The 11,780-nt window shown below is 53.6% G+C and overlaps 5 protein-coding genes across 5 annotated transcripts; 2 read left to right on the top strand and 3 right to left on the bottom strand.

Moving 5' to 3' along the window:
* Positions 1-62: 62 nt before the first annotated feature.
* On the bottom strand, positions 63-3,120 carry PUNSTDRAFT_101557 (PQ-loop-domain-containing protein). The gene is made up of 13 exons (XM_007382858.1): positions 2,974-3,120; positions 2,681-2,919; positions 2,608-2,624; positions 2,514-2,552; positions 2,428-2,459; positions 2,249-2,369; positions 2,084-2,191; positions 1,941-2,026; positions 1,731-1,887; positions 849-1,675; positions 517-795; positions 319-459; positions 63-265 (listed from the first exon to the last, which is right to left on the bottom strand). Exons 2-10 carry the CDS (start codon positions 2,721-2,723, stop codon positions 1,424-1,426), a joined length of 855 nt encoding a protein of 284 aa, XP_007382920.1. The 5' UTR covers positions 2,724-2,919; positions 2,974-3,120; the 3' UTR covers positions 63-265; positions 319-459; positions 517-795; positions 849-1,423.
* PUNSTDRAFT_66580 (DUF1753-domain-containing protein) lies at positions 173-1,304 on the top strand (the record flags this gene model as incomplete). The annotated part of the gene is made up of 4 exons (XM_007382859.1): positions 173-265; positions 319-459; positions 517-795; positions 849-1,304. 4 exons carry the CDS (start codon positions 173-175, stop codon positions 1,302-1,304), a joined length of 969 nt encoding a protein of 322 aa, XP_007382921.1.
* A 346-nt stretch (positions 3,121-3,466) lies between the features above and the next one.
* PUNSTDRAFT_143143 (uncharacterized protein) lies at positions 3,467-4,156 on the bottom strand. Its single transcript, XM_007382860.1, has 4 exons — positions 4,104-4,156; positions 3,950-4,050; positions 3,819-3,892; positions 3,467-3,755 (listed from the first exon to the last, which is right to left on the bottom strand). Exons 1-4 carry the CDS (start codon positions 4,104-4,106, stop codon positions 3,625-3,627), a joined length of 309 nt encoding a protein of 102 aa, XP_007382922.1. The 5' UTR covers positions 4,107-4,156; the 3' UTR covers positions 3,467-3,624.
* Positions 4,157-4,878: 722 nt separating this feature from the next.
* PUNSTDRAFT_101568 (DUF185-domain-containing protein) lies at positions 4,879-7,105 on the bottom strand (the record flags this gene model as incomplete). The annotated part of the gene is made up of 3 exons (XM_007382861.1): positions 4,879-6,208; positions 6,259-6,582; positions 6,637-7,105. Coding segments are annotated over 3 exons (1,600 nt in total), but the record flags the coding sequence as incomplete, so codon positions are not given.
* A 241-nt stretch (positions 7,106-7,346) lies between these two features.
* PUNSTDRAFT_113086 (ARM repeat-containing protein) lies at positions 7,347-11,502 on the top strand (the record flags this gene model as incomplete). Its single annotated transcript, XM_007382862.1, has 21 exons — positions 7,347-7,422; positions 7,479-7,568; positions 7,626-7,688; positions 7,742-7,874; positions 7,926-8,020; positions 8,082-8,221; positions 8,277-8,377; positions 8,436-8,523; positions 8,578-8,676; positions 8,726-8,960; positions 9,014-9,365; positions 9,412-9,909; positions 9,970-10,084; positions 10,142-10,213; positions 10,267-10,393; positions 10,442-10,551; positions 10,601-10,768; positions 10,827-10,896; positions 10,947-11,035; positions 11,085-11,282; positions 11,335-11,502. 21 exons carry the CDS (start codon positions 7,347-7,349, stop codon positions 11,500-11,502), a joined length of 3,087 nt encoding a protein of 1,028 aa, XP_007382924.1.
* Positions 11,503-11,780: the final 278 nt, after the last annotated feature.

Genomic DNA, 11,780 nt, shown 5'->3' on the forward strand with positions numbered 1-11,780 from the left:
GCGCCAACCCGTGCCTCTCTTCACGAAGCCTCAGGCTGACCAAAACTTCGACCCAACCACCACCACCCTGTTTTTCGTGTCCTATCGCGGTTATCCCGACTTAGCTGGCTGTACGAGACTCTTGAAAGAACGCTCTGTGCCTGTGCTTTAGCACTTGCACCTCATGAAGTTGATGTTGCGCCCCGAATGGAAGCCGCGGCCGGCCTCGTCGTTTCTTGGCTGCCTTGACTTGAAGATCGGCGTCACTGTAGCCTTACTGTTTGCCGTGAGCACCAAGTTCCATGCCTACGTTTTGAAGCTGAAGATTTTTCTTTCCAGTTGCTCAACAAGGTTGCGGGCGTTTATGGTCTTATTGCGGCCTTGACCGGAGCCGGCGGCTCGTTCGCCCAAATAAGCCTCTACGTGTACTCGGTCTTCGGGCTCGTCGTCCTTGCGTGGGGTCTCAGGGCGGTAACGGAGGTGCGGGTATATCGCGCTCGGCTCAACATCAGTCATCTGACGTCAATACCGTTGTAGGAGGATGCTAAGCGTTCGCTGTACTTCGCCCACATGTTCTTCGCCGACCACGTCCTCTCCACAATGTGGACGGTCTTCTTCGCTGTTACATATTGGGTATATACGCCACACGATGGACGAAGGCAAGCGAGCTCGGCGGCACAGGAGGAGATCATGAATGGCGGCATGAACAACCGGCCTCCGATGTCGGATGTGGAACGCGAAACTGCCGCTCGGATGATATGGAACCAGGAGAAGGGCTCTGCAGCCGCGCTGATCACCATTGGCTGGTTATCCAAGGTACGTTCGTGCAGCTACACACTGGGGCGATTTGCTGATAACCTCGGTATCAGTTTTACTTCGCACTGCTAATCTACTCCTACGCGATGCATCTGCGACGAGGCTCGTATCGTTCCCTCCCACACTCGCGACCCAATCCTGCCACAACCGGCGTATACGCCGCCCTCGGTGACGACGAAGAGGACGTCGAGATCGAGGAATTCTACCGCGTCCCCACCCGCACGCCCGCGGGCAACTCCATCAGCAACTTCGGCGACTTGAGCACAACGTCCGGGCGTCTGCAGAAGCAAGCGTCGCGCAATCCGAGCTCGAAGTCGCTCGGAGACGACGCAGTGGACGAGGTGCTGTTCGACGAGGACGAGGCGGATAGGCACTCGCGGCTAGCGAGCGCGGAGGGGAGTACGAGCAAGAGCTCGTCGGAAGATGAGCCGCCGGCGGGAGTGGGCGCTGGCCACGACCGGAGTCGGACGGCGCGGGCGTGGATGGCGCCGGTACCGGGCGCACGATGACCGGGGCGTTTTCGGAGGGTCTTTTCTGCACATTGCACACACTATACAGCATCTTCGTAATGTCATACCACCTCGGAAATCGGAATACGGGCTCGTTTTTTTTTTCATCTTCTGTCCCGTTATCCGACTTTCTCGAGGCTTCGCTCGTCTGATGGATTGGGCGCCTTGTCGACGTGGCTCTGCCGTGATGGGACTCGCGTCGGCGCGTCGCTGAGGGGGAGATTGTCTTCCGCATCTCTAGAGGTGGACGCTCCACCGTCAAGGTCTGGGGTGGTATCGTCAGGCGGCTGCCGTTGAGCCAGGCGCCGCCGTCTCCGACGAGCCAACGGGTTCAGGATGAAATATAGTAGGATGACGAGACCATCGAGCGCCTGTACGTCGTCGAAGGTTCAACGTCGGATATATGTGGGGTTGAGGCATGCTCACTACAACGAGCGAATATGAGATCGCCGCCAGGGTGTCCAATTTGGTCTTGAACACCAGCGAAAGCAGGTTGAATACGCCGCCTAGCATGTCCACGGTCATGAAGATGATCGATATCCCGATGACCTCGCCGTGCTTGTATATTTCCCAGTACTGTGGACTGCGCCAGAAATGAGACAGCTGGTCCTGGTGCGGATAGAGTTGCAGTCGTACAGGAGCGCGGAAGATATCATGATCGCAGCGAGAATGCCAAAAACCTTGACAGGCGCATCATTCCCGTGCCCATGATTGTACACTGGCTGCAGACGAAATATCAGAATGCGCGCCTCGACCTTTTCCCAATCAACCGAGCTTACCCGGATGGCGAAAACCATGCCAGCCTCGAATGCCCCAGCAAAAATACATGTACCAAGCCACATGATGATCGAGGTGCGCTTGGACCGGCCCTGGCCATAGTACAGGCACTGTCGAGGAAATGACATGAGGACAGTGTGCATAAAAAACGGTGGCATAAGACGTACCTGAGCCCATGATGCCAGACACAACACCATGAACAGTTGAGGCTGAACAATCAAGGGGATGTTCAAGTTTTGGACGATGGCATAGATGCCAAGTGGGATGCCTGCGACACCCCACATAAATCTGAAAATGATACGGTGAGGATTACGATGATCAGCTGTTTAGTTGCATGTTTTCGTACACCAATATTGAGGATAGGCCCTCCACCGATTTCTGGCGGAAACGAATTCAGAACACGCGAAATTGCTCAGGGAATGGATAATTCACCTCTCGGTAACTCTTAATCAGTTGCGGCACAAGCTGAACCTGAATGATACAGAACAGTCAGAAGAATCCCCGCTGATAGGGCAAGACAGAGTACCGTCCAGCATATAGTGCCTACCAGAGTATGGTCAATATGCATTCGTTTCGAAGTCCTATCCACTCAAGCTTACCGATGATACCAAAAACATTCTCAGCGACTTTGTTGACTGGCATGGTCCGTTCGGGGTCGGAGGCAGACGTTTACTCCTTCTTCCTCGGGGATGCTTTTATACTCGAGCTTGTTATGACGCCCTCTCTCTTAAGCCGGTAGAAATCTAGGGCGCTTGATGACGGCAACTCGTACGACTTCAATCTGGCCAACCGATCCGACGGAGTTCCTTGCTGTGACTCGTGGACTCTTGAAGCCAGACTACATGGCAAGAAACGTAAGAGGGCGCATGCTTGAAGCTTCTTTGGGACGCACAAATTAGAGATGATGAGGAATACGTTCCAAGGGGATTGCCTGGAGCTCCTGCAAGCAGAGACGTCGAGAGTATATAACAGAACCGTGAAGAGCCCGATGGCGACTTCAGTTGGTACGATGGACCATCGCCGCAGAGGACAACTTCCCGTACGAATGCCGATTGGTTGAAACAGAGAAATGTTCGCGCCATACCCACTTTTTTCTGACTCAGCGATCGTCCCGCCGGCAAAGGTCGGACGAGGTGGTGGAGATGCCCCTCGGCCAAGCGCGGCTCAACCTGAACGCGCGACATGACAAAAGTGTAAGTAAGTACGTTCCCAGAAATCGGAGTGCCCGTCGAGCACGTATGGAGCCGCGACACATGAGTGAAATCGTTCGCAGGTCGTCCATCCGGCATTCAACCAAGGCCTAGGATATCAGATAGTAACTTAGGATGCAGCACCGGCGGCCCCGACCCTGACGGCACATGGCAGCTTTGCCAGGCTCGTAAACAGCCTGGCTGCGGTGGGCCACGAGCTGTTCTCACGGGGGGCAAGGTCCGGTAATACGTCGCGCAAAGCACAATCATATGAATTACAGCAAGGAAACCCGATAGTTTTACACCGTCCCAACAGTGGAACGAAAGCAGGCCAACTACTCAGAGGGGCATGTTCATGCACGAGTCTTGTACACAAGGTTGCCGTAGTACACCGAGGAAAGCGCCGAAGTGACTGCAAGCACGGCGGGGACGGGCCCCTTTGCAACACGAGGGAGGGATGATAGCAGCAGAAGCGCCGAGGCACCTGCGAGACGGTCAATACCGTAGATTCTAGTTACGTATACGGGAGTAAAGCCGTTGAACGCACCCAGGGCACCCTCGAGGCCGTTTGACTCTCCTTTTCGAATGGTTTCCGCACTCCAGAGGTACAAAGCGCCCACACTGGTAATAAGGGGTCAGCACAATGAGAGCCGAGTCCGACGACGAGAGCATCCATACCCCACGCCGGCTACAAGAGAGGGGATAGAACGCCTGCGCGCGAAGCCGCTGAGACCGCCGAAAAGGCAGAGCCCCCCCATAGTATAAGACGGATACGCAGACTGGCAAACACGCGTCAGCGCATAGCAAGCACAGTAAAGATGCCTTGAGTAACCATTGTGTTTGGGACGTTGAGTAGGTAGCAGGCGCGCTGGGGGGTGTGTTGCGGGAGGGAGTAAGAGGTAAGCGAAGGATCCTGCGTGTGCGCTTTCGATTGAAATCCGGGGTAACGTGGAAACCGGCCTGTCATCTGGCCCGGTCCGGAGCCCGCCCAGCCGGGAGCCCCTATTTTCTTTTGAAGATCGACGACGATGAGCCTCGATATCCTTCCTGACAAAAACGAGGAGTACGGCACCAAAGATTACTGGTCTGCTATGCTCAAATGGACATCGGTGTATTTTAGGCTCATGGATACAGGGATCGCAGATATGAGCAGTAAGACTCCTCCGATCTTGAACGCGACCACGCGTAGCGTTCATTCTCTTCGGCTTCAGGGAGCAGGATGGAGCATCCTTTGACTGGTTCAAGACTTATGTGGATATTGCGCCTATGATTAAGGACCTAATACGTCATGAACATCGCATCCTCATGCTAGGATGCGGCAACAGCAAGTTATCCGAGGAGGTGACTCAAGACATGCCTTGCTGAGATAGTTGCATTTCCTTACGCTGACGATAGATGTGGGACGATGAATACAAGAACATCGTGAACGTTGACGTGAGCGTTGCCCATCGAATCGGCGATCGTCGGTCTCACTCTGTATAAGTATTCTCCAGTGCTGATTGAGCGGATGAAACGTCAACACGAGCTTCAACGGCCCGAGATGGAGTGTATGTGCTGACACGAAGCCCCTCCCCCTCAAGCGACTGAATTCCGATTGCAGGGCATGTGATGGATGTGCGACACCTGGAGTTCCCCGACGCCAGTTTTGATATAGCTATAGATAAAGGTATGTCTGATATAGGGATGCTCGCATAACATCCAAAACGTGACCGGCGGTATCTAGGCACGATGGACGCCATGATGACTTCGAAAGGAGACGTATGGGTATGTTATCCACAGCTTTCCATGCATCCCACGCGACTGAACGCTCTCGTTCCCATTAGGACCCCCCGGAGCAAGTGGTCAGCGACTGCAACGCAGAGGTGGACGAAGTCTTGAGGTAGGTGCAGCCAGTTCACGCGACATAGCGGGCTAACGTGATACCGGCTGCAGGGTCCTTCGTCCTGGTGGCGTCTTCCTCTACCTAACCTTCGGGCAGCCCCATTTCCGTCGGAGATACCTCAACCGTCCGGGCACGACGCTTGAGATTCGGCAGATCGGCGATGCCTTCCATTATTACCTGTACATCGTACGAAAGGCATAGCATCGTGGCGAGGGGTGGTGCAGTAGCGCCCACGGAGGTACCTGCCTCTAGAACAGGAACTTGACGTTCTGGTAGAAGTCAAGGAGCGGATTCTCGCCGTTGTGCAACCGGGTCTTGGACAGGTCCGCGTACGTCTCCATGAACTCGGCGTGCGTGAACACGCTGGATTTACGCTCGCCGATCGGGAGGCCGCTCGCGCTCACGATGCCGTCGACGGGCGTGCGCCTGTTGTGGGGGTGATAGGACGAGAAGAAGTCGGAGCCGACCGATAACGGCGTCATGCTGCTGCTAAGAGGAGACAACCGAGGGATCGGTAGGTCCGCGTCTGGAGTTTTCGGTTCACGCGGTTCGGACAGGATATGTTCGTACATGTCCCGGAGGTGCTCGAAGTTGGTAGGGAAGAAGATGTCGAAGTAACCCTGCTTGACGAGGACGGTTCCACATGGGACGGTTTCGTTCCGATACCGCGTCTGTACGACCGGGGCGTTGACGCCGGGGGTGGTATCGGGCAAGGACGAGAAGTCCGAGAGGAGGAGGCGATGTCGCGGGAAGTGATCGCGCAGCGTAAGTAACAGACTCAGGAGCCGCGTCGGGATGTACTCCGGCGCGGACAGGTTAGGCGCGAACGGGAGGTTGGTGTAAATGTTACGGAATGTTTTGGATGCCTTGAGGAGACGCGGTATCGGAGGGGGATGCGAAAGTCGTCTTCGTAGTTGGATGAAGGAGGTTATTAGTGGGTCGGTGACGCGGGTGAAGTGCGTTGAAAAGTCCCCGTTTTCGTCGATCGCGACAAAGCCCTGGTAAGGCTCTAGGGTACGGAGGTCATAGCGTATCATATCGTGAGCAAAATTGTCCTAAACAAAATTTCAGAGTCGTGCGTAACAGAGATATGGGCTTCACGTACGACAACTTCCATCGCTATGAAGAAACATGGCGACGGTTCTCGCGTGTCCCAATGAAAGATGCTTTTGTGGGCTATTTGTACTGTCGGATGAACGGCACAAAGTCTTTCCTCCTGTATCTTGGCTAAACTCCCGCTGATCTCTATGATGTGGTACCGGGTGCGGTCATAGACTTCCGGATACTCGTCGCGGATGAAGTCAAGGATGTTGAGAGCTAACGTGCCATTTCCAGCGCCAATCTCGTAAATCACGAAATCTTCGTACGGGAAGTACTTGAGCAAATATTCGGACACCAGACATTGTGCGATGGCTTGACCATACCATGGCTTTAAGGTCGGTAAGCCAACAGCATACGAGGAATTGCAAGCGCGTATACTGACCTTGAACAACTCCGTCGGAGTATGCCATATCTGCCTCCCGGGTCCGTCCTCATCGGCGCCATAGCTCTCGTACCGCCGGGCGACCTCTTGTTGGAATTCCACCGCGTTCTTCATTGGGCCGAAGTTGAAAGCATCCTCGGCATAGGTAAATATCTGGGCTTGTTTCGGGAAGTAGCCGTAGTGCGGGTTGTACAGCGAGTCCTCGATGAAGTCCCGGACGAGCATGCGAACTTCCGTTGGCGGCTCGCGCGAGCTTTCGAGGTCATTGGCGGTAACGCGCCGATAGTTCACATGTTCGGGGTTGGTCACCGGCTCGAACACGTTCGGGTTGTAGTTGAACTTGTCCTGAGCGCGTCCGTCTCGGAGTGCATTTGTGGAGGTGCGGAATCCAGCTACCCGGGCTCGGCAGTGTCTGGCAATGTGGAAGGCGAGAGAGACACGGGCCACCAACGCGCCCCGCGAGAGCATGAACCTTCAAAGGCGACGAGAAGATGAGTCCTGCGCCTGCAGGTCGTGTTGGTTAAGTGCAGGACCAAAGAGCGCTAGCGTGATGTCGTACAAAGTACACCGTCCAGAAAGAAAGCCGCGTCGGCTTCGAGCTCACCTTGAATTCCATTCTCCTGGATACTCCTCGTTAGATCTGCTCTCTGCATCCTCCGCACGACCTTGTATTGATCTGTCATCGAGGGGGTGCGGCGCTCTTGCCCTCCATGGAAAACATAGAACGGTCTGTCAGGACATGGATGGCCACGGGCAAGGAGGCTCAAGTGGATGAAGTCATTGCCTGTGAGCATATCCGACGATCCGCGCATGTTCAATAGTATTGATACGATGGCATGTAGCCGTCGCCCACAAACAAACTACGCTCCTGCAGCTGGTCAAGAGTCTCGGAGAGTATCTCACCTCGGAAGACGATGAGCTAAGAAACAAAGGTTTGTTCGCATACTCATGGGCATGTCGGAGTCCATTTGCCTCACCTCATAATCAAGGCGTCGAGTTCCTCTCCCGAGTACTGGAGAGATCTCCGTCGGATACCTTGAACCGCAACTCCGGTGCGAGCCGCCAACTCGCGAGTTACAGGCGGCATCTGATACGGGACTTGAAGTGAAGGTCTTGGTGACCTTCTATATCAGCAAATTGGAAGACACGGAAACGGTCATTCCGGCTCTTAAGGGACTTGTTACATTGACGGCAAACTCTGCATTTACTGGGCTGGATGCCGCTGAGGTGGCCAAAGCGTGAGCTATTTCGTCGCAGAGCTTCTTGGCCTATTTCTAAGTCTCCTACAGCTTGTTTCAACATGTCAAGATGAAGGCCTTGATACAATCAGTCAGGTTCAACGTCTTTTCTATCCTTGACAATCTGATATCTCGTCATCGAGAAGGTATTTCGTTTACAAATGAGGTTGATGTGCAAGAAGTCCGGTGTATGACGTCCATGCGCAGCACTAAAAGGAATGGGAGCCGAATTCATCGAAGGATATATATATCTCGCGGAGGGCGAGAAGGATCCAAGAAATCTGACCGTCGCCTTCGCCATTGACCGAGTCATCGCCATCGAATTCGACATTACCCGGCACCTTGAGGTGATAAAGTCTCTGAACCATGGCATCAATACCATGCTCATAGCATCACGAGCAGCAATTCTTCAACATTACATTTTGCTACTTCCCGATCACCTTCCGACCTCCACCTGACGATCCTTATGGTATCACCGCGGATGATCTCAGGAAATCCCTCCGGTATCGATATTCTATTACAGACTTAATCGAGCACGGTGTCTGACCGCACGTCCGTTAGGAAGTGTTTAGAGGCAAATCCGGCGTTTGGACCCCTGGCCATACCGCTCTTCCTTGAGAAGCTTGCGGCTGGTTCCCCCATTACGAAGGCAAATCGTTTCATTCTTCATGAAGGGTGTTTCTGAAATCTTCTCCTGCTGTAGAGAGACACATTGCAAACCATCGCCACATGTCTTCCGATATACGGCATGCCCTTGGCTCGGAAAGAAGCCAAAAACCTATGGAACCATTTACGGCTCGAGGTAGTGTCCTCTTGGCGTCGAAAGGGCCTTATACTCAACCTCACATCAGATCTTCCAACCCACCGATGACCAAACAGCGGAAGAAGCATTGGCGACGATGCGCTCGCTCATCCAAACTTTCTATCAACCTCCGGCGACTGGAGAGTCGGACATGGATGTCGATGCTCCAGTAACAGGGCTCGCAAAGGATATCTGCCAGGAGTGTCTAAAACTTTTAGGCGAGCCGGAGAAAAGTCAAGCCAAACCTGCCATGAAGACCGTGTGCTCACTTCTCAAGACTACGGGTAAGGCAACGATGCATTCATGTTCATGCATCGTCACGCTTACTTGCTTACAGAATCTGTATCTTATTACACTCTGGTACAAGTTGCACCCCAGCTGCTTAAAACCTTCAATGATCCGGACGAGATATCGAATCGTCCCCAGGTTCTGGCTCTTCTCTGTCAATTTCTGGACACAGCCAAGACTATATCCGCTGGTCAGCAGCTATCCTTGGTTTCGTACAAGGATGAGATACTTGGTGCCTTCATCGTCGGGCTCGGAAACTCCGCTTCGCAGGATCCCGCGATCACGGGGCTGAAAATACTCGCTACTACGGAGAACCTTGCGACTGATGAAGAGCTTCGCTATATCGTCCACAATGTCAACGACACGATCGAAGCAAATCTCAGAACGGACGAGCAGATCAGGTAGGCGACGATAATAAAGGCATGCCGATCTCTAACGTCTCCTCAGCGACGCTATTCTAGATTTGCTGACATCCATTTCGAAATCGAGCGCGAAACATGTCAAAGAAATGACTCTTCCTCTTCTCTTTGCGTCACTCCCCGATGTCGCGCCCCCGCGAGCTGCAGACAAGGAACGTGCGAAGTGCTGGGAGATCCTGGCCGCGTTGAAGTCGCTATGTCTCGAACCCGAACTGTTCGAGACCATGATCATCCGTCTTCTCGCAAAATTGGATCTGGTGTGCGCGACGCGTCCTGATGCGGATATCGAGGCCAGCGCGGCATACGCACATTCGTTGCTTTACACGCTCTCCACGACCCTGGACGCGAAAGTACAACGAGGAGACTCTGACATACTGAAATATGTCGACAAGTTGATCCCTCAGCTCTTCAACCTCTTCATCTTCGCATCGCTGACGACCGACGGCTATGACGTAGCCCGAGATCCAAGGCTCATTGGTACGGCGGGCAAGATCACGACATCTATTGTTCAGACTCTTCCTATAGAGTGAGCAACCTATCCTATCATGCCGACACAATGAAGTTAATGCAACGACCTGGGCTACAGGCGGCAACAAACGCTGGTTGACGCGGTCTTCACAGCCTACGTATCTGGCCCGATCACCCTCATCGCCAGCGGCATTCACAAGATGCCTCAGGATGCGGGTTTTCATCCTTTTCTCGTATGTGGCTACACAATGCGGTGTCTCTGAGGACAATCACTAACGCCTGAATCACAGAGTGAGGCCTCCGAGGCTCAAAGGAACACAGTAGCACTATTCGCTTCTATCGTACAGGCCTTGCGAAAAGAGGTACATACTTCATGTTGCATGTGGGGAATACATGCATCTCATCCACAGTCTAGGTTGTTATCCCCAGCGAACCTTCCGCGTACTCAGTTCTCGAGTGGGGTATGGATCAAGCTACAAACGCACTCCAGCGCGACGCTGCATGGCATGTGCTGGCATCTATAGTCAACAAACAAACCGAAAGTAGGATGGCGCTTCCTTGTCTTGACTTTGTCTAACTGTTCTGCTCAGGGCTGGAATCCTTGTTGACGAGAGTACGCAGCGAGTTTTGGCAGCACTTTATTGCGGACAAATCGGTTCCCGTTGCTACCCGTCGTCGAGCCATCGATGCATGGGTTTGGGTGAGTCCTTGCAGCAATTGAATCTTTCCAATCCTTATACTGCGATCAGATCACGCGAGCCCTGCTGATCCGTAACCATTCGGATGCGATGGTCCAGGTCGACGTTCTCTTCTCGCTTTTCGACGACCAGGACCTTGGCTGGGATGCGGCTAGGGCAGTCGGTCGCGTGGCTACTGCAGAAAATGTCCTGACGAAACGGAATCACGCGATTTCGAGGGTGAGCAACATCCTTCGGCCACAGAACACCAGACTTCATATGTAATGATATCGTCCAGATTCTATATGCACAGAAGTACTGTAATGCTCTGCTGCCTCGAGTTTTGCAAGGCGCCAAGACCGGCGAAGGCGAGTCGTCACATGTACGGCCGCGAACGCGCATTTGACCAGGTCCACAGACTCCACATTGCAGAATACCTACCTCGTGGCCCTGACTTCGCTCATTACCGCCCTACCGAAGGCAACCTACACCACCGAGATGCCTACGGTCAGTTGATCCACCCAAAAGCGAACACCAGGACTCATCGTGTGATCAGCTCATGCCCCTCCTGCTTCACGGGCTTGAACTTCCCGACTTCGAAATCCGCTTCAACGTCATCACGACGCTTCTTGCGGCCGCTGAAGGCGAGAAGGGGAAGAGTGGAGATAAAGAGGGTCACATCGTCAGCGAGCATGCCAATACTTTGGTCAATGTGATGCTCAAGAATAGCATGGTATCGAGCATGCCGTCTATGGTGCGTACATTTCATCATGATCGTTTCTCTGATCACTGATAATCTTTGCTAGCGTGTTCGTACTGCTGCTCTTCGGTACCTCGCGATGTTACCGGACCTCGTGCGGTACGACGTCTTGCATCCTCAGAAAGCGTTTGTGTTACGCGAGCTGGCGAAGGTGCTCGATGATCCCAAGCGGGCCGTTCGGGCAGAGGCCGTCAACGCTCGGTCAAGATGGTAAGCAATCGCGCATTGAATGGTCCGCTCCAACGCTGAAATGCCTTTTAGGTACGCCTATAACGGCTAAAGAGAGACTTGCAAGTATACTCGCGTCGAACCGCCATCGTAGCAGTCAAGACACTCGGTCGCCATTCACCAGAATTTCATCGAGCACGAAACATACAATGTATCAAGTAGCGAAGCCCAATAGCTTGTCATCTGCATCCACGAAACTATGAGCCGCTCGATCAGCAGTGATACCGCTGGAGACTTATTTCCGTCGTGCGCTAACTGTGCATG

This window comes from Punctularia strigosozonata (genome assembly GCF_000264995.1).
Source record: "Punctularia strigosozonata HHB-11173 SS5 unplaced genomic scaffold PUNSTscaffold_5, whole genome shotgun sequence".
NCBI lineage: Eukaryota > Fungi > Basidiomycota > Agaricomycetes > Corticiales > Punctulariaceae > Punctularia > Punctularia strigosozonata.

Excerpts from the sequence above, each read along its gene's own strand:
- PUNSTDRAFT_101557 (XM_007382858.1), bottom strand. The coding sequence starts at position 2,723 with ATGCCAGTCAACAAAGTCGCTGAGAATGTTTTTGGTATCATCG. Across the intron at positions 2,370-2,427 it reads GGCCTATCCTCAATATTGGT|ATTTATGTGGGGTGTCGCAG; the intron begins GTACGAAAACAT and ends TATCATTTTCAG. Across the intron at positions 1,888-1,940 it reads ATGATATCTTCCGCGCTCCT|TCCACAGTACTGGGAAATAT; the intron begins GTACGACTGCAA and ends TTTCTGGCGCAG.
- PUNSTDRAFT_143143 (XM_007382860.1), bottom strand. Across the intron at positions 3,893-3,949 it reads TCTCTTGTAGCCGGCGTGGG|TGTGGGCGCTTTGTACCTCT; the intron begins GTATGGATGCTC and ends CCTTATTACCAG. Across the intron at positions 3,756-3,818 it reads CGGCCTCGAGGGTGCCCTGG|GTGCCTCGGCGCTTCTGCTG; the intron begins GTGCGTTCAACG and ends ACCGTCTCGCAG.